This window comes from Bubalus bubalis, chromosome 12, assembly GCF_019923935.1.
Source record: "Bubalus bubalis isolate 160015118507 breed Murrah chromosome 12, NDDB_SH_1, whole genome shotgun sequence".
NCBI classification, from domain to species: Eukaryota; Metazoa; Chordata; class Mammalia; order Artiodactyla; family Bovidae; genus Bubalus; species Bubalus bubalis.
In genome coordinates this window covers 95263101-95284702 of record NC_059168.1, presented here as the reverse complement: position 1 = coordinate 95284702, position 21602 = coordinate 95263101, and the positions used below count along the sequence as shown (strand labels likewise).

Sequence of the window (21602 nt, the reverse complement as noted above, 5' to 3'; positions counted from 1 at the left end):
GAACTTTCCCCTTAGCACTGCTTTTACTGAATCCCGTAGGTTTTGGGTTGTTGTGTTTTCATTTTCATTCATTTCTATGCATATTTTGATTTCTTTTTTGATTTCTTCTGTGATTTGTTGGTTATTCAGAAGCGTGTTGTTTAGCCTCCATATATTTGTATTTTTAATAGTTTTTTTCCTTCCTGTAGTTGACATCTAATCTTACTGCATTGTGATCAGAAAAGATAAGCAGGGGAGTTTTCTTGTCTCTACGTGATCAAGGTAGGTCCAAAAATTAGTGTGTTTTGTGAATACAGAGAGCATGTCCTAACTTACTGAGCTCACTGGGCAGGATGTGGGGCTCATGCCACCATTGTTTTTTTGTTTGGGCACATGTCCCATTCTTCTGTTGCATGGTTTGTTGCTAAGCAAGCCTGTTTGGTTTTGTGGTAAAGCAAACTTGCTTTCTTGAGTGATCATTAACTTTTAGGGGTCTCCCAGGCTTTTTCTACTTACAGCCTCCTAGTGGGATTAGCTGCTTAATCACCTACTTTGTCCCCTTACCCTGTCTCTATCATTTTCATTATCTCTATTTAATAGATGAAGAAACTGAGGCATAGAAAGAGTAAAAAGCTTGCTCAAGATTATACAGCCAAAAAATGGGTAAGGCAGGACTCAAATGCAGGCAGTCCGGCTACACATCCTTGTTCTTGCCCATTGCATTCAATGCACTAAGCTGTCCCAGCTGCTGTGCTTTTGCTCAGCTGTTCCTTCTCTCCGGGATACCTTTTCACTCCTCTACCTCACAAACTTCTATGTGATCTTGAAAACATCTCAAATGCCCCTTCCCTTGGATGGTAGTCTCTGTATGACACTGTGCCTACCCACCATAGAATGCCATAGCTGCAGTGAGAATGGTGAATGTGTCTTCTGTCTCCCTGGGGACAGGCACCAAATCTGATCCATCTCTATATTCCCCACTCTCAGGATGGGCCAAGAGCAGAGGAAGGTACCAGTGAACAGATGAGTGGGTGAACAAATGAATGAATGAATGAATGCCTCATCACATACAAATAATTAACCTGGATGTTTATGAGAAAAGATTCTACTTTCTTACTAAAAGAGCCAGATGTCTTGAATCTCCCAAATTCCTGCTTTTGGAGAAAAAGATAAGTAAAACACAAATGCCTGCATAATTTTTAAATGGAAATTTACCTTTTTGCCTCACTTTTATTCCTAGACCCAGCACAGCCTTTGGGCCTTTGTAACAAACTCATGCCTATCCCTGGAGGATAGGAAAGTGAAAGTCACTCAGTCATGTCCTATTCTTTGTGACCCCATGGACTACAGAGTCCATAGAATTCTCCAGGCCACAATACTAGATTGGGTAGCCATTCCCTTCTCCAGGGGATCTTCCCAACCCAGGGATCAAACCCAGGTCTCCCGCACTGCAGGCGGATTCTTTACCATTTGAGCCACCAGGGAAGCCCAGAGATTAGGAAGAGGTTGCCAAAGAGGGTGCCCCAGGGAAAGGAGGGTGGGAAAACAAAATAAGGGAAGGAGAAGCTCTTAGCACCCTCATGGGTTCCTTTCACATCCAAATAGTTGAAAATGATATTTTCAGGTTGGTGTGTTTTTTTTTTTTAATAAAGGCTTTGTTTTTGTAAAAATGACTCAGCCCCTTGTATGACTGAAAAAGATTTAAATGACCCAGAAAAGGACAGAGAGGAAAATAAAATCACTCCGTATCACACCTCCCACCTACTTGCGTGCCTACGTGTCAAGTTGCTTCCACCGTGTCCGACTCTTTGCGACCCTATGGACTGTAGCCCAAGGCTCCTCTGTCCATGGGATTCTCCAGCCATGAATACTGGAGTGAATTGCCATTTCCTCCTCCAGGGAATCTTCCCAATCCAGGGATCAAACCCATGTCTTTTATGTCTCCTGCACTGGCAGGCAGATTCTTTACCACTCGTGCCACCTGGGAGACCCCCCACCTACTTATGTTAGTGTATTCATTTGTACAGTCATCAAGGTATGTCTAATATGTGAGCACTCTGTTTTGGGTTACTCAGAAAGCCCTTGATATCATCTTCCAGACTTCACATCTGCTTCTTGTAGCATACTGATACACATGTTGAGCCAGTAAGCTGCTTGAGCACCTACTCTATGCCAGGCTTTGACTGTGTCCTGTTTGACTGTGTGGATCACAGTAAACTGTGGAAAATTCTGAAAGAGATGGGAATACCAGACCACCTGACCTGCCTCTTGAGAAATCTCTATGCAGGTCAGGAAGAAACAGTTAGAACTGGACATGGAACAACAGACTGGTTCCAAATAGGAAAAGGAGTACGTCAAGGCTGTATATTGTCACCCTGCTTATTTAACTTATATGCAGAGTACTTCATGAGAAACGCTGGGCTGGAGGAAGCACAAGCTGGAATCAAGATTGCCAGGAGAAATATCAATCACCTCAGATATGCAGATGACACCACCCTTATGGCAAAAAGTGAAGAACTAAAGGGCCTCTTGATGAAAGTGAAAGAGGAGAGTGAAAAAGTTGGTTTAAAGCTCAACATTCAGAAAACTAAGATCATGGCATCTGGTCCCATCACTTCATGGCAAATAGATGGGGAAACAGTGGAAACAGTTACTAACTTTATTTTTCTGGGCTCCAAAATCATGGCTGCAGATGGTGGTTGCAGCCATGAAATTAAAAGATGCTTACTCCTTGGAAGGAAAGTTATGAACAACCTAGATAGCATATTAAAAAGCAGAGACATTACTTTGTCCACAAAGGTCCATCTAGTCAAGGCTATGGTTTTTCCAGTGGTCATGTATGGATGTGAGAGTTGGACTGTGAAGAAAGCTGAGCACCGAAGAATTGATGCTTTTGAACTGTGGTGTTGGAGATGACTTTTGAGAGTACCTTGGACTGCAAGGAGATCCAACCAGTCCATCCTAAAGGAAATCAGTCCTGGGTGGTCATTGGAAGGACTGATGTTGAAGCTGAAACTCCAAGACTTCAGCCACCTGATGCGAAGAACTGATTCATTTGAAAAGACCCTGATGCTGGGAAAGATTGAAGGCGGGAGGAAAAGGGGACAACAGAGGATGAGATGGTTAGATGGCATCACCGACTCAATGGACATGAGTTTGGTTAAACTCCGGGAGTCAGTGATGGACAGGAAGGCCTGATGTGCTGCAGTTCATGGGGTTGCAGGGAGTCGGACACGACTGAGCGACTGAACTGAACTGAGCTATGGGTAAAGAGTGTGGAGCTGCCTCTGTGGGACAGACTATATCTGTTCAAATAATGACATGTGAAATTGTTTAGTTGCAGTCATGGCCAGAGCTACAAGAAGGTGCTGGTTCTTTGACCTAGGCAATGAGGACAAGGAGGGCTTTCTGGAGAAGGTGCCCCTGTTGGTGTGAAGGAGGAGGGGGGGCCTTCTCTGGTGGTCCAGTGGCTAGGACTCCATGCTCTCAGTGCAGGGGGCCCAGGTTCGATAAGGATTGAAAGGGAATTAGATCCCACAGGCTGCAACAAAGACCAGGGCAGCCAAAAAAATAAATAAATATTTTTTTAAAAAGGAAGAGAAAGTGTAAACTTGGAGAGATTGACAAAGGCATGCCAGACAGAGGGCAAGGCCTGTGGGGAAGGAATGCCCACCATGGCTGACTGCCAGTTCCCCCTCCTCCAATGCTGCAGAGATCAGATTTTGTTCTGGTGTCTGCCCCTCTGGTCACTAAGTTGCTTTTCTACTCAGGTAAATCCTGATGAGTCTAAGCTAATCATGGTGGTCCTCAGCCCCTTGCCAGGAGTTGGGTAGGGCCAGGGCACATGGTCCAGTCCTGACTATGAGAAGGAAAGAGCCTCCTTCTGAGGAGGATCAAATCAACCCCTTTCTGCCTCTGGACACTGATGCTGCAGGTGGGATCCAGAATTGCAGCAGCCGTCTTGCACCCTTGAGGATGAGACAACATGAGAGGCCATCCGAGCAAAAAGAGCAAGAAGCCAGGTCCTTAATGATGTCACTGAGCCACTGAATGAATAACCCTGCCCAGGACTTCTTGTTGTGCAGGGAAACAAGTCCCCATGTCGTTGAAGTGATTTTGAGTTGGGCTTTGGGGAGTGTCGGTCTAGTAGGAAGTAAAGGGTGAAGGGTTTGTTCTGCAGTGATTGTGTAACAAGCTGAGCTCACTATTTTTACCTGGACCCTGGGCTTCCTAGGGTGGAAGTGGGAGCTGGTGGAGTTAATGACAGGGGGCTAGAGCTTTATCCTTTGACTCCACTGAAGTCTATTAAAGGGACTAGTCTAGACTCTCAAGAGATTATTGGAGCTTGAACTCAGAGTAATGGAGAGAGAGGCGAGAGAAGCAGGCACACATCTGTGTATGCGGAAGCCATGTGTCAGACCTGGCTGCCCCAAGTTGTCAAGGTGCCCTTCAATGTTCAACTGACTTCAGCTCCTCCTTCCACGCACTGGGGAAATGCCCCCTACCACAGTCCTCTGGATTCCGGGGGGGATAGATTCTCCATGGTGTCATTGGCTTCCCAATCATTGCTTTGGATTTGTCAATTTCTCCCTGAAGTTCTGTCAAAATTTGTTTTACCGAAGCATTATTCACATGCTATAAAATTCATCCTTTTCAAGTGTACAATTCAGCAGTTTTTAGTATATTCACAAGATTGTGTAACCATCATCAGCTCAGTTCAGTTCAGTCACTCAGTCATGTCCGACTCTGCGACCCCATGGACTGCAGCACGCCAGGCCTCCCTGTCCATCACCAACTCACGCAGCTTGTCAAAACTCATGTCCATTGAGTTAGTGATGCCATCTAACCATCTCATCCTCTGTCTTCCCCTTCTCCTCCTGCCTTCAATCTTTCCCAGCATCAGGGTCTTTTCAAATGAATCAGTTCTTCGCATCAGGTGGCCAAAGTCTTGGAGTTTCAGCTTCAACATCAGTCCTTCCAACATCATCATTACTATCTTATTCCAGAACATTTTTGTCAGCCCATAAAGAAATCCCATACCCATTAGCAGTCACTCCCCCGTCCCCCTCCCCTTAGTGCTGGCAAACACTGTTCTTTCTGTCTCTATGGATTTGCCTATTCGGACATTTCATATAAATGGAATCCTACAATATGTGGCCTTTTGTGACTTGCCTTCCTCTCACGCCAAGCATCCCGTCAGATAATGTTCCAAACGAGTGCAAGAGCTGCTGTGATTGCCTCTTGTTAAAAATGGTACTTCCCTCCCTTGCTATAGATACAGAAAACTTTATAGAAGTAAAACCATATTATACATGTAGGTTTTACATTTTTAAAATTCAATCCAGTATCAAGGACAACTTTCTGTGTCAGTATAGATCTGTATAACTCTTTTTAGTGTCTGCAGAAAAAATCACATGGTTAAAAAATTTATTTCTGGCTCAAGCTTAGTGTCCACATGCTCAGGCCAAGAGGAAGTTTGGTTAGTCCCCTCCAGACGGGTCTTTACTACACTTCAAGCTTTTCGTGACTGTAAAGAATGAGATGAACAGCCTCATGTGTACATTTCTTTAAAGTCCTAGACTTGGGACTGTGGGCTAAATGGTATGCATATTTACTTTTTTTTTTTACTATTCTGCCAAACTGTTTTCTGGAAAGGTCAGATCAGATGGGCTGGTCAGTACAATGAAGCTCTATGGCCTTTGGACTCCTACTGCTTGGGTTTTAGTCCCTTCTCTCCTGCTTATTAGCAGTAGGACTTTAACATATCTGTGCCTCAGTATCCTTGTCTATAGAATGGGATATGAAAATGCCAATCTCATCAGATTGTTGTGATAATGAAAGTAGTGTAATATTTGTAAGCAGTGGTTCTTCGCTGGGGTGAATTTGTGCGTCCTCCAAAGGGGATTTTTTGGTAATGTCTGGAGAGATCTTTAGTTGTCACGATGGGAGGGGTGCTACTAACATCGGGTGGGTAGAGGCCAGGGATGCTGCTGACTGCCCTACAATGCACAGAACACTGCTTCCCACCCCAGCAAAGGGTGGTCCAGTCCCTACAGTCAACAGTGCTGAGGGTGAAAAGTCCCAGGGTAAAGGGGCTGGCTCAGAGTAAGAGCTCATTAATGTTGGCTGTCGTCATACTTCCAACACCTGGGCCTGAGAGTGTTCATTTTCCCATACTTTGACTTTTGACAGGGAGGACATAATATGATGGTAGATTTCTAAGCCATCAAAGGAGAATGTCCTTATACCTTTATGGACCCGACTTCCTGAGACTCGTCTTTATTCAGTCTGGGAACTGGCTGGCAGCTGGCTGTAGCTAAGGAATCTTTGACCTTGTAAGCAAGAGCTTCAGAGTTCCTTGAATTAGCTGACTGAGTATGTGTTTGTCTTTGGAAATGCAAAGCCTGGGACATATTGTGGATAAAGTGTAGATTTTGAAGTCAGGTCTGGATTCAGGTTCCAACTCACTGCTTCCTAGTTATAAGAACAAACGACTCTCTAAAACCCAAGTTTCCCCATCTGTAAAATGGGATTCTTGGAAGGATTAAGATAATGGAGCACCATGCCAGGTTCTTAGTGCTCAGTAGCAGGTGCAATTTAATCAGTGATTACCTCATCCATGCCCTTTGCTAAGACTTTTCATAATTATTCAACTTAATGGTAACTACTGTGATAATCATCATTATAATCATCATAAGGTCAAGACCCTGGGTCTATCTATCCAGGTACAAGGGGAAGTCACTTGTTAGGCCTCCAGCCAACATTCCACACATGTCTGCTGAGCATTCATTATGCTCCAGACCAGGTGCTGGGTTCTGGCAGATACAAGGAGGGGCTCCTAACTCTCTCCCATCCGTATCAAAGAAATAACAAAAAATGTCAGGGAAAAGACCAGATAAATTAGCTTTCACTACTGTAAAAGGGTTAATTTCCTTTATTAAAACAAAAACAAAAAGACAAGCTGAAAAAAAAGTGGAGAAAAGAAAATTTAGTTATGCTATTCATAAGAGAACTGAAACAAGCCATAGAGAGAAAAAAATCTCAAGTGGGATATGTCTGTATTTATAATTTATTGAATTATGTTTCAAATGAATAATAAACCACACTGAGGTGGAAAAGGACTAATTCAAGTAGCATTTTTTGGTCATCCTTATGCGGGAGACACGCTAGTCTCCCTATCGTTCTAATTTTAGTATCTGTGCTGCTGAAGCAAGCACCCCAAGTAACTTTTGAACACACGACTTTGATATACACTCTCAGTTTAAAGACAAAAAGAACTGCAAACAAATACTGAACTTTACCTAATGGTCTTGTTTTTCACAGTGACTAATTCTGAAACTAGTCTCTGTGTACTGGCAGACTGAGTAAAAGGTGAAATGTATTAAGCATGTTGAGAGCCAGGTTCCTCACTGTTGTAGAAGAGACGTACGAATAGGAAATGATTGGAACTGAGGCATCAGTATGAACTCTTGGATTTATATTTATATATCTTCACGACCCAGGTAATCACGATGGTGTGATCACTCACCTAGAGCCAGACATCCTGGAATGTGAAGTCAAGTGGGCCTTAGAAAGCATCACTACGAACAAAGCTAGTGGAGGTGATGGAATTCCAGTTGAGCTATTCCAAATCCTGAAAGATGATGCTGTGAAAGTGCTGCACTCAATATGCCAGCAAATTTGGACAACTCAGCAGTGGCCACAGAACTGGAAAAGGTCAGTTTTCATTCCACTCCCAAAGAAAGGCAATGCCAAAGAATGCTCAAACTACCGCACAATTGCACTCATCTCACACGCTAGTAAAGTAATGCTCAAAATTCTCCAAGCCAGGCTTCAGCAATATGTGAACCGTTAACTTCCTGATTTTCAAGCTGGTTTTAGAAAAGGCAGAGGAACCAGAGATCAAATTGCCAGCATCCTCTGGATAATAGAAAAAGCAAGAGAGTTTCAGAAAAACATCTATTTCTGCTTTATTGACTATGCCAAAGCCTTTGACTGTGTGGATCACAATGCTGCTGCTGCTAAGTCGATTCAGTTTTGTCCGACTCTGTGCGACCCCATTGACGGAAGCCCACCAGGCTCCCCCGTCCCTGGGATTCTCCAGGCAAGAAGACCAGAGTGGGTTGCCATTTCCTTCTCCAATGCATGAAAGTGAAAAGTGAAAGGGAAGTCGCTCAGTTGCGTCCGACTCTTAGCGACCCCATGGACTACAGCCTACCAGGCTCCTCCATCCATGGGATTTTCCAGGCAAGAGTACTGGAGTGGGGTGCCATTGCCTTCTCCGGTGGATCACAATAAATTGTGGAAAATTCTTCAAGAGATGTGAGTACCAGACCACCCGATCTGCCTCTTGAGAAATTTGTATGCAGGTCAGGAAGCAACAGTTAGAACTGGACATGGGACAACAGACTGGTTCCAAATAGGCAAAGGAGTTCGTCAAGGCTGTATATTGTCACCCTGCTTATTTAACTTATATGCAGAGTACATCATGAGAAACGCTGGACTGGAAGAAACACAAGCTGGAATCAAGATTGCCGGGAGAAATCTCAATCACCTCAGATATGCAGATGACACCACCCTTATGGCAGAAAGTGAAGAGGAACTCCAAAGCCTCTTGATGAAAGTGAAAGTCGAGAGTGAAAAAGTTGACTTAAAGCTCAACATTCAGAAAATGAAGATCATGGCATCCAGTCCCACCACTTCATGGGAAATAGATGGGGAAACAGTGGAAACAGTGTCAGACTTTATTTTTGGGGGCTCCAAAATCACTACAGATGGTGACTGCAGCCATGAAATTAAAAGACGCTTACTCCTTGGAAGGAAAGTTATGACCAACCTAGACAGCATATTCGAAAGCAGAGACATTACTTTGCCAACAAAGGTTCGTCTAGTCAAGGCTATGGTTTTTCCTGTGGTCATGTATGGATGTGAGAGTTGGACTGTGAAGAAGGCTGAGCACTGAAGAATTGATGCTTTTGAACTGTGGTGTTGGAGAAGACTCTTGAGAGTCCCTTGGACTGCAAGGAGATCCAACCAGTCCATTCTGAAGGAGATCAGCCCTGGGATTTCTTTGGAAGGAATGATGCTAAAGCTGAAACTCCAGTACTTTGGCCACCTCATGCGAAGAGTTGACTCATTGGAAAAGACTCTGATGCTGGGAGGGATTGGGGGCAGGAGGAGAAGGGGAGGAGAGAGGATGAGATGGCTGGATGGCATCACTGACTCGATGGACGTGAGTCTGAGTGAACTCCGAGAGTTGGTGATGGACAGGGAGGCCTGGCGTGCTGCGATTCATGGGGGTTGCAAAGAGTTGGACACAACTGAGCGACTGATTTGATCTGATGTATGCGTTTCCTAGTTCTATCCACTGAGAAGACCGAGAAGCAGTGATACCCTGGGAACAGTGAGCCTGGCTGTGCCCAGCTCCTACCTTCTAAGTACCATAATATCAGCCTCCACAGGGGAACCAGAGCTCCTAGAAGAAATGGCTGGATCCTACATGAGACCTGAGAAAATATAGGATGAGTCTATTTCCCTCTTGTGTCAGAAAATCAGGAATTGCTCAGTGAATATGAGAGACATATCCAAATGACACAGCACCACCTTGGATGAGTTCTCACTGGCCGCATCTGCAACAATTTGATTAGCAAGTAAATCATAATAATGATGAATTATAACCCACTGAATAAGATAAGAATTTATGTGCTCATCATCCCGTGTATGTTTCTATAACTGTAGACTCTTCTCCACAGTAGAATGCTGAGTCATAACAATAGAAATTGTCACAATTTTGCAATCATCTGAGAAATTAATATAGATAAAAATAAAGATGCTAAGAGGGTGAAAGTTTGATGAGAAATAAAATATTTATATAGTCTCAAAGTACTCCCCCACAAATTACTTATTAACTGTAAAGAGAAAATCATAATTGTGCAGTAGGTAAAATTGGTAGATACCACCTTAATCAAGTGATTAAGGTAACCATCACCAGTAATAGGGCAAATGGACATGAAGTGCTTCTTAATATGGGGCCTCTTGGTGGCTTCCAAGGTGGCAAGAATCCACTTGCCAATACAGGAGATGAAGCAGATGTGGGTTTGAACCCTGGGTGGGGAAGGGCCCGTAGAGGAGGGCATGGCACCCACTCCAGTATTCTTCCCTGCAGAATCCCATGGACAGAGGATCCTGGCCGACTACAGTCCACAGGGTTGCCAAGAGACTGAGTACACACGCTTCTCAGTACGATGTCCTGAGAAGGATATAGTATCAGTTCTGTGGCATCTCTGCCCCAAATGCATAGCCTGAAACTAATCATGAGGAAGTATTTGACAAATCAAAGTCCAGGAATATTTTACAAAATGAATGACCTGTACTCTTCAAAAATAGTAATGTCACGGAAAACAAAAAAGGCTGGAGACCCATTCCAGAATTAAGGGAGATTTACATGTGATGTGTTATTCTGGATTGGATCTTGATCTGGAGAAAAATTGTCCTAAGCTTCACCAAATTTGTATAAGACCTGTAGATTAGGTCGGAGAAGGCACTGGCACCCCACTCCAGTACTCTTGCCTGGAAAATCCCATGGACAGAGGAGCCTGGTAGGCTACTTGTCACTTGTCACTTTCATGCAATGGAGAAGGAAATGGCAACCCACTCCAGTGTTCTTGCCTGGAGAATTCTAGGGACGGGGGAGCGTGGTGGAGTCCATGGGGTCGCTCAGAGTCGGACACGACTGAAGTGTAGATTAGGTATGAAAAAGTGAAAGAAAAGTGAAAGTGAAGTCGCTCAGTCATGTCCAACTCTTTGCGACCCCATAGACTGTAGCCTACCAGGGTCCCATCCTCCGTCCATGGGATTTTCCAGGCAAGAGTACTGGAGTGGGTTGCCATTTCCTTCTCCAGGGGATCTTCCTGACCCAGCGATTGAACTGGGGCCTCCCGCAATGTAGGCAGACGTTTTACTGTCTGAGCCACCAAGGAAGTTCTAGATTAGGTATAATATTGTATAATGCTAAAATTCCTGATTTTTCTAATTGTGCTGTGGTTATGTGAATGTTCATATTTAGGGGAAAAGGGACATCATATCTCACTCTCAAATGTCCAAAAAAAAAAAGCTCTCTATAGAGAGAATGAGAAAGCAAATGTCACAAAATATGAATAAATGGTGAATCCAGGGGAAAAGTATTTAGGAGTTATTTGTGCTATTCTTGCCTGGAAAATCCCATGGACAGAGGAGCCTGGTGGGCTGCAGTCCATGGGGTCGCTAAGAATTGGACACGACTGAGCGACTTCACTTTGACTTTTCACTTTCATGCATTGGAGGAGGAAATGGCAACCCACTCCAGTGTTCTTGCCTGGAGAATCCCAGGGACGGGGGAGCCTGGTGGGCTGCCGTCTATGGGGTCGCACAGAGTCGGACACGACTGAAGCGACGCAGCAGCAGCAGTGCTATTCTTGTAGTTTTTCCATAACTTTGTTATTATTTCAAAGTTAAAAAGTTCAAGAGAAAAAAGAAAAAAAGAAAAAACAAACCTCTTTGGATTCTTTTCTTTAAAGAAGCTATTTTCCCTCAAGGAACTCATTCATATACTTGCCTGTTGAGCAAGTCTAGACTCTTCCCTAGTATTTCAGCGAACATCCCAATCTTCTAGAAACAAATGGAGATTTGCTTTTGAGTTCCTCATTCCTCAGCCATGTGGTGTGGGTTATGCTTCCTGACCATCAACCCTTCCTGTCCAGCTCGTTGACAATGTCCATTGAATACTTTCATGTTGCACCATAGCTGAATCAACAAGGCTCATCTCTGCACCTGACCAGAGCAGGAGTGTAGGGTGGGATCTTGTGAAACTGAAAGACTAAAATATCTGATTGCCTTCAGGGGAATAGCAAGGACTGAGAAGGAATGAGGAGGAACCTCAATGGCCTCCTGCGGGATAAGGGTCCTCATACATGCCTGGATCCTGGACTAGAAATCTCTGGATACAGCGGTGGCTGGAAGCCTCCACCCTGTGTCTGGCTGCCAAGATTTGTCTTGGAATGGGCGATCAGGAAAAGAGAGTCGGGTAAATTCCCTTCTGCAGGAGTGACGCAGAACTAATCCCATCAGTGTGGTTAGGGGTGAGCAGGTGACCGCTTTGCTAAACTGCACTTCAGGGTTCATTGGAAGTTTACCAGCTCCCTCCGGTTCGTTAAACTCACTGTTGGCAAATGCAGTGAAATCTCTGGCTGCCCCTGATCTCAACCTGATCTTGTGAGGCTGGGCACAGGGTTTGGGGTTTGACTTTCCAAGCTGCCTTGGATCCTCACATCTCGGTTCTTGAAGGCCTGCAGGTTGATGGGGCTTCCAGTTGGGATATTTGGAAATGAATGGCTGTGGTTGGGGCTGGGAACGTGAATGGAGGCCTTGAAAGCCACCCCTGGGATCCTCAGAGCAATGGGAGGAGCCATGGGACAGTGACAGGTAATAGGGTGAAATGGTCAGCTTTTCATTTTAGAAAATTCACTCTAGGGTGGGAAGGGACAACAAGCAGAAAGATCAATGTAGAAGCTGTTACACAAATCCAGGCCAAAATAGTGAGGAGTTTTATTTAGACCTTGTTCCATAACAGAGACAGCAAACGTAGCATATATCTCACCAGCCAGACTTCTTATTCTCATGGCAAACCCTGCTAACCCTTCACTGTCCTCCCTTGCCCTGGGCCAGGTGGGCAGCTCCCGTAGACGACTACTGCCAGTCAATCCAAGTGGGCTCACTGGATGAAAGGAATGTGCCCTCCCCACTCTTCTGTTAGAGAAGGCAAGGAAGACAAGCAGTTTTGAGGATATGCTTGCACTTGTTGACAACTCACGTGATCAGACCCAGAGTGGTGCCCAAGTCAGTCTTCCAGGTCCTTCATGGTGCTCCGTGCCTCGCCCTGCCGCGCACCCTCTGTGTTCCCACTTAGTGCTTTTGCTGTCCATTAGCTCATTTCAACCTCGAAACATTCCTGGTTGTGAAGATCGAGGTTGTCATTCCCATTTTAAAGATGAGGACATTGAGAACAGAGATTTCAGGTCGAGTGCCCACGTTCTGCAGGTGGTAGGTGGTAGGCGGCAAACTGAGATTCAGATCAAGGGCTGTCTGGCCCCCACAGCCCCGGGTCCTTCCGCTAGAAGCTTGTTGCAGCTGCGGCAGCTGTTCAAGTCCATCAAGGCCTCGTGCAAAAGGGCCAGGCCAGGTTGGGATGGGACATTTTGGTAACAATGACTTTCCCTGTCAATAAAATCCCTGGCTTAAAAAGACCTGGGAAACTTGTCTTTGGAATCACCCTATCTAATCTGCTCTGTGTTGAGCCATGGAGAAGGGGGCCCTGGCCCCTGGGTGGGGGTGTGGGGATCGCTGAGGGGGTGCTGCACAGATGGTGAGGGGCGGAGGCCTCTTGTCATGGGAGAGAATAAAGCTTCTGTCCTTGCACAGCTGGAATGAGGGCCCTGGAGCCAAGCAGCCCGGGCCAGGGCAGGGCAGCCAACCTCTGGCACGTGAAATGGCACCCTGAGCTCATGGCAGATAATTCTCGGTAATAATTCATACCCCCTGGCAGGCAGGCATCCTGAAAGCCCTGTCTGTTCTGCCTCATAGAGTCTGTGTTGGAATGTAGGGGCTTGAGGGACTGGCCCCAGATGTGGGCAGAGTTCAGACTGGACCCGGTGGGTAGGGTAGCGTCTGGGCACTGCCTGGGGGCAGAGGGTGTCTTTGTGCTCTGTGCTCTAGGAACCCCACCCCCACTCATAGTCACCCCGTTGGGGAGAAATGGCCCACACGCCAGGCTAAGGCCTGCTCTCTCTGCTGTTCTTCTGGGGCAGCCGGAGGAGGGTGCTTTCATAGGTGCAGCCTGGCATCTGACAGGTCCACCCCCATCACTCCTGGGGTGCCCCTTCTGAGCAATGGGAGAGTGAAGGGCAAGGGGGCCCCCAACACCCATGGTACAATCTTCTGGGCAGGTCTCAGTCCTCGCCCCCAGGGACCATGGTCTGGGGTGGCACCCGGGCACCAGCAGTGATTCTGATGGGAGCTGGATTTTTTTCTCAAAGCTTTTTATGTATGTATATATTTACACTTATTTGGCTGTGCCAGCTCTTATTTGGGTCACGCAGAATCTTTGATTTTTGTTGTGGCATGTGAGATCTTTTAGTTGTGGCATATAGAACCTACCCTGGCCAGGGATCGAACCCAGGCCCCCTGCATTGGTAGCACAGAGACTTAGCCACTGGACCACCAGAGAAGTCCTGGGAGCTGGGTGCGAGAACCACCGGTGTGGTGTTTTGAGGGGGTGGTGTTGCAGCTCGGTCCTCATGGCTGTGTGACCTTGAACAGTTTACACGGCAGTCGGTGCCCCAGTCTCCCCATTTGTGAAGCGTGGACAGCAAAAGTACCTATTCTGTGGGGTCACTGGGAGGATTCAATGAGATGATGCTGTTGACTCGGCAACTGAGCCTGGCACGGAGCACACACCCGGCCGGTGTAGCTCCTATAGACGGTTATTGTTATTTCTTCCTTCTCCACTCGGTGAAGGGGAAATTCTAGGGCTTGAAGTCCTAGTGAAAAAATCTAGAGGGCAGGAGAAGGTCATCCCCTTTGAGGAGAGCATCAAAAAGGGACCAGAGGAGGCTCTTCACTCTCTGACCAGGAGGTAGGCTGGGAGGTGTTGGCACCTCCATGGCTCCAGGAGCAGCCCCCACTCCTTGGCAATGCACAAGCCCCTAAAGACTCTTGGTTCTCAAAGCACCAAGCCCACCATATGGATGTGTCTACGAAAGGCTTCCATACCTCCCAGTAGGTTCCCAAGGGGAGGATTGAGACTTGCTCAGCTTGGTGCCCCCAAGGCTGGCACACAGACATCAACCACATTGGATGCCCCACAGCTCTCTGCTGGAAGAGCTGGCAGATCCTCTGAGCAGGGAATTAACTGGTCACAATGCTAACAGGAGTTACTGCCTCCTGAATGCCCACAGTGTACGGGGCATCACGTTCAGGGTTTATAAAACTGCACAAGACTTGTCAGGCAAGCTGGTAAGAGTCAGAGATAAGTCAGTCTGGCCCCCAAGCCCACTGAGCTCTACAGTCTCTTGCTTCTGTGGGCCACTGAGCTGCCCTGAACACTGAACTGTGGTTCAGAGCTGCATGTCTGGCATGTGAGAGTGTTATTGCCACAGACGACAGAAACACCACAGCTTTCTTTGCTGGCCAAGTGTCTGGCTGCAGACCAGGGTGGAGTGTTTAGGCAGGTGTTTTCCCCTGAAGATGGGTTTTCTCATTTTCATAGAACTTCAGGATGGAGAGAATTACTGGAAATATCCCATCTGCTCTCCAACCTTAATGATCTGAGATTACACTCTAGAGATTCCTGCCTGGAACCTGACTCTAGGTTCTGAGATGGATCACTCAGTTATTTGCAGACATTTGTTGGGGTCTCCTGGGTGCTGATCAACAAGAAGAGAGCAAGTTCTGCTTTCATAGAACTCAGACTCCAGGGACAGGAGATAGGCCTGAAGAAGGAACACTAATAAATACCTGCTAGTGAAGATACAAGGAAGTTTATGATGGGAACAACTTTAAACTCAGCATTGAGGGACGGTTTCCCTGGAGAAGCTGAGACTTGAATGACCAGAGGGAGGCGGCCATGCGCAGGTGCAGGGACCACCGTCCTGGGGAGAGTAACACAAAGCTGATGCAAAGTTGGAGGAGGATGGGGCGGAGAACAGATGGGACTGGTGCTGGTGAGGAGCCAGAGTGGGAGGTCATGGTCCAGATTACCTAAAACCCAGCCATGTTTGGCTTGCTTGGGACTAGGCTTGGGCCCAGTGGGGTCTGAGTGCTGACAGGACTCCAGCCTCTGCAGTGGCAGGAGTGGCACTGTGCTTCTGACTTGTCTGTCCTGTGGGGACCGGGCTGAACAAGTGCGTGTATGTGTGTATTTGGGAAGCCAGTCTAAATCCAAGTCACCCATCGGTGGTTTGATTGCTCCTTGGAGGTACCTAAGCCACCATGTGAAGGCCATTAAGTCATATGGGAGAAGCTATTCTCTTTCAATCTCATCCCTCTGATTACATCAAGGACATGTCCCCATTCTGCTCGTTTGCCCTTTACATCTCCTGAACATTTGCTAATCTGACTTTTTACACAAAGACCTTGGGCCTGCTTCACAGGCACGGTGTCCGGCGAGACTGCGTGTTCTCAGCATCACATTCTGATCCTTGTGTTTGTGGTCACTGGCTATCTTTTACTATTGTAAGAAAGTTCATCCCTAAAAAGATTTTTTAAAGATTTTTTTGTTTTCATTTTCGCTAACAGCTTATAAAACTTCCCTTTGAAATAAAATTAGTAAAAAGAATGAAATGATCGAAAAAAGAAATAATAAAGCATACTGAAGATGGTAAAGGGAAATGTGACATAAGTCACGTGGATGACTGAAGTTTGAGAAACATCAGTCAGTGATGCTCAAGGGCCCCCTCCCCGATTCCACAATACTGTCTTTTTCCCAGGAAAACATTTCTTTTTGTTCTTCCCTTCCCTTCAGCCCCATGTCCCCTGATCTGGGATTCTCTCTCTCTGCAGCTAAAGGTGGGGCTGCAGGTGATGTCTGTACCTTTGGGAACGGCTTGCTTCTCCTCTCCCTTGGGAGGGGCCTGGTTTTCAGCCTGACTTGGGTTCTTCCACCCTAGTTCATTTTCCAGATCAGTTTCCAGTTACAAGGCCAATTCTCATAGCAAACTAAAGTATTGTTTTAAAGTTATTAAATGTCTGTGTTACGGTAAGGATGCAGATCATAACATTTAATCAAGACTTATAAATCAAACTTTTGATCATGTATTTATTTCGGTACAGTCCACCTTGGTGCAAAAAAAGATACTGTGGCAATTCACAAAAATAGATAAAATACAATATAATAAAGAGATCAGGGTAAAGGCAAAAGCAGAAAGCTAGAATGAAGCCAGAGTCCAGTAGGAGACTCAGTACAGCGACTGTTAAAAATAATCTCAAGTTCGACTTTAAGCTTCCCAGTAGCCAAAGCAAAGAAGAAAACGGACTGGTTACAAAATTCTTAACAACAGTTAGTTTTGGGCTTTGGTGTAAAAACAGACCTGGTTCAACTCTTGACTATACTTCTTGTTAGATTCGTGACCCTGAGCAGGTTGCTTAACCTTTTTGAACTTGAGGTTCATCCCCTGTAATGGGGAAAAGTAATGCCAACAATGGGGTTCCTGGGTGCATTAGTGATACTGTAGGTAAAGGTGCCTTTAGCTCTTGGAGGGTACTGCTTGGGCCCCCAGCTGCCCTGTGTCCTCACTAAACTGCAAGTCTTCAGCCATAAAAAGGAGTTGACATCTGTCCCCTCTGACAGTCCCTACCCTGCTCGAATGTGAAGCCTGTGAGAAGCACAGCTGGATTCCAACCTAAGGGTTGGACTTCCCAACCCTTCCTTACCCAGGGCTCCCTGACAACCATCCTGGGCCGGGTCCTCCTGTCACCAGAGTGGTTTCCAATGTCGTCAAGGAGGAAAAGATGTTTTTGAACAAACCGGATTTCAGAAGCCCTCAAGTCATTCCCAGGAAACCCCATCCCACCCCCCGAGCCTTACCTTTAGGGCCGCCTCCCAAGGCAGAGGCCTCCTTCTTTTCTCCCCAGACAGAGCAAATTAAATATTAAGGCCTAGAACTCTCTCATGAGGAATCAAAGGTAGCAGTCAAAGCCCCTTCCTGTGTCATGTTGTTTAGAAACACCAGACACGGCTTCCTTTGCCTTCACAGCGAGGTCGGCAGGAAAATCTGGTTCTCTCCTTTAAGTACCTGCCGTCAAATGTAGTAAATCCTGCCAAAAAAGTTCTTCCCTGCTTCCCGTCACTGATAGGACAAAATCCAATTGTCTTAGAATTTCCTTTCCTCTCCTTTATGCTCGACTTCATTCCAAACGTGATTGGAGGGAGTCGCTCTTTGGTTTGGCATTCAAGGCTCTTTATGAGCGGACCCCAACCTCCTTCTTGGGTCTCCTATGCAGATGCAATTCATGGCTTGACTACACTGGTTTAAAAGAAACAAGCACTAATTCTGGAGCTGCTGCGAGAGAGAAACACAATTGACAAAAAACACGTACTAACCAGCCGTGAAAACCTGACTCTGCTACAGAGTAAACTGCTTGCTTGGGTAAGTCCCTTCACCTCAGTTTTCGCATCTGTAAAATGGGCACACACAGAGTATATACCTTCCACTGTTGTGAAGATACACATATGACTTTCTTAGCCCACTGTTGATGTTCATGGTATATTACCTGATTTGGAAACCTGGCTTTCCATTTAACTGCCTCCACTTAACTTCTCTGGGCGCCAGTCTGACTACCTGTAAAATGAGGAAAATAATTGTACCTACAACGTAACCCACATACAAGGACCTGAAAGCAGAAGGGGATCAGTGAAAGTTTAGAGGCTGCAACCAGCATCCTGTCCCCGAGAAAGCCATTTTGCTTGTCCTTTTTCAAAATCGGTTCATTTTAACTTGCCCTTTTCTAAGACTAATGGGAAGAGAGGAGCACGAACACTTCTCACATGGTTGGGCTGTGATATCACAAAGCACTGAGTCTTCTAAGACCCACACCCAGGGCCAAGGGAAGTGCTGGGACTTGCAGCCCCCAAAGAGTCTGTATGCTCAGCCCTTGGAGTTTCGCTGGGTGGGGGCGCCTGGATGAGTCTGCTACTATGAGTCAGGCCTGGCTCGGCTGGGCGTCATCATTCCCCTTTATTTCGGGGGTGAGCTACAGCTTAAACAAAATAACGTCACCTGACAATGTCTGAAAGAAGTGTATTCTGCACAAAATGCATTTCCTTACACTCCAGGGTTTGCAGCTGAATTTCCCAACATGGCAGCTGGGTGTTCATATACACAGACACCTGGGAGCTGGCATGGGGACTGAATGAAAGCAGCAGGGTCCGGGGTTGTGTCGAGATCAGCTGTAAATACCCTTCAAACGTGTTGGGATGGCTTGGGTGCTGGGTGGTCTACGGCCTAGTGCCTCCAAGCCTGGAGAATAAAGGATTTGGACAAAGCCCTTCTGGAGGGAGGTTGGCTGTGTCCTGTTCCCCGAGTGGCCCTGAGCCCTTTCTCCTTTGTTGATGCAAGGAGTCAGGCTGGAGAACTTCTTCCAGCTCTAAAAATGTTGTTCAAAGCAGATAGGGACAGACCTGAAGGTCTGATCCTCTGGGTTGCCCAGGACTGAGGCTCAGGGGAGCCCAATTGTGCATTTTCAGCCCCAAGTTGGACTCCAGGCACCCTGACCCCAATATCTCTGAAGCCAGGAAAAGCCTGACCCACAGACCCCTTTCTCCTTCCCTCCCAGCTTCCACCCCCTGGCTCTTCCCTGCCACCAGAAGGTCCAAAACCTCCTCTGTGCTGGCTGCCCAGATCTCAGCCTCCCCCCCATCTCCCAGGCCAGCTCACCTAAAGACCAGGTTAGGACTGCCAAGAAAGAGGAAACCTGTTTCATCCTGGTACTGCCCAGCCTCAGGCTTAGGGTCTTGCTCACGGCAGACCTGGAGTATCCCTGAGTGCACATAGGTTGTGGGTTCAAAAGCCCAAAGAGAAAGCACAAGGTGGACCATGGCCCAAAGGCTCTGGGAGGTAGTGGGGAGAGGTCCCACAGCCTGGGTATGTGGCTGGAGCCAGCACTTCTGGGTGGAGAGGGAGCCCCAGGGCCTGGCCCAGTTCCCCACTCTGGTAGAGTCGTGCTGGCAGGCAGCTGCCTGCAGCCTTCTCAGCTGCTGCCTCAGAAACAAATGACGGCGCTGATGAAGAATAGAGAAAATAAAAATGAGTACAGGGGGAGGGGGTCTTGGAAGGGGGACTGGTATTTTTTTCTTGGGGTGTGGTTTCTGTACAGTGGCTGGGTGACTGTGGAGGTTTGGAATGCGGTCAGACAGTGGGTGGGGATGGGCCAAAGGCAAGGAGCAAGGACATTAGCCAAAGGGCCCAAAGCCCCAGGGCCACCAGCAGCTCAGTCAGAACAGGGGCCTGGGATGGCATGCAGAGCCGGCCTCCACCCAACACTAGTGTGCTGGTCCCAAAGGTTTCGAGTAGCCCCTGGGAAGGGAGACAGACTTGAGAGGACAAGAAAAACCAGGGGAGAGGGGAGAGGGTTGGAGGTAGGGGAGAGCATGGTCAGGTCTCATTTGTAAAGTGGGCTAGCCTGATCCAGACTGAGGCCTCAGTCTCCTCATCTGTTAAATGGGCTTAACTGCCTCTACCTCCAAGGGTGTCACGATTAAGCGGGTTAGTGCATGTGAAGCTCTTGACAGTATTCTGCAGGTGGAAGCAATTATTACTCCACTGGGTGCTAAGGAAGGTTGATCCTTGCTAAGCCACCTGCCTAGCACCTATCCCTGGGCCTGGCCCCCAGTAAATATTTGCTGAGGGAGTCCCTTGCAGGAGTCGCTGTGGGGAGCCCCCATGCCCATGGCCACTCCTCTCCTGTGACCCCAGGTTCCCATTCAGACCACGAAGTGGAGGGTGTAGGTGAGCTGGTGGCCATTGTCCCAGGCGTAGAGCACCCGCTCCTTGGGGTTGTAGTCGATCTGGGTGGTGTAGGCGTGCTCATTGAGAAAGGGCAGCTGCAGGCGGGCATCGGTGCCCGTGTGCGTATCGAAGGCGTAGGCCACGTGGCCCTCCCGCTGGTTGTACGTGTCCACGGCGTACAGGATGCCGCACACCAGGAAGCAGTTCCCATAGGAGTTCCGCCGCAGCCGCGTCTTCCACGTGGTCTCGCGTTGCACTGACAGGTCGCCGGGGTCCAGGCGGCTCAGCACGATCACCTCGGACTGCGCCTCGTCGCGGTCATCCACGGCGGGGTAGATGACCCACAGGCCACTCTCGTCCACGGCGAAGTCGATGTCCGAGTGGCCGCGCCACTTCCAGGGCGTGGTGTCCTCGTACACCACGTCTGGCAGCAGCGCCCAGGAGGCCACGAAGCGCTGCCGCAGGTCATACTTGATGATGTTCTTGGTGAAGGCGCGGTTGTAGTAGAAGGCGCCCTGGTACACCACGTGGCCCGTGCCGATCCAGTTGTAGGGCAGCTTGTACATGTTACTCCAGCGGCCTGCGTGCAGGGGGCGGATGGTTACACCAGAGCCTCTGGGAAAAACCCTCAACTGATCCCAGGGACCAGCAAGCAATGGAAACGGAGTGAGCTGTGGGCCTGGGGCTGGGCCAGTTATCTCGCCCCTTCAAGACATTGTCCCATTTGCCATGGAGCAAATGGGGGCTCAGAGGGTTCAAGGTTACCAGTTGTGGACCAGCATAGACCAGGCTGATACCAGGGCATTTGCCCATGCCCTTCTTGCTGCCTAGACTGCCATTTCCCATCCTGTCTGCCTGGGGAATGCCTCAGCATCACATCCTCTGGGAAGTCTTCCCTGGTCCCCAGGCTGGGCTCCCACAGCCCCAAGGCCTCCCTCGAGCACCATATCCAAGTTGTTTCTTGAAGCTTTTGCCACACACATCAGATTGTGCATTTCTGGAGGGCAGGTCATGTCTAACTGACCCTTTCCCCCCATCATGTTCCAGATGTGATAACAAAATTTCTGCCCTTCCCTGTCCAGACCT

The 21602-nt window shown here is 47.6% G+C and overlaps 1 protein-coding gene across 3 annotated transcripts in view; it reads right to left on the bottom strand.

Moving 5' to 3' along the window:
• Positions 1-16808: 16808 nt before the first annotated feature.
• OLFML2A (olfactomedin like 2A) overlaps positions 16809-21602 on the bottom strand; it is a 28705-nt gene continuing 23911 nt past the window's right edge. For all 3 annotated transcript variants that reach the window (XM_025261656.3, XM_044926334.2, XM_044926335.2), the window contains exon 8: positions 16809-21096. In XM_025261656.3, coding sequence (XP_025117441.1) covers positions 20492-21096 — 605 coding nt within the window. In that variant the 3' untranslated portion in view covers positions 16809-20491. The remainder of the gene's footprint in view (positions 21097-21602) is intronic.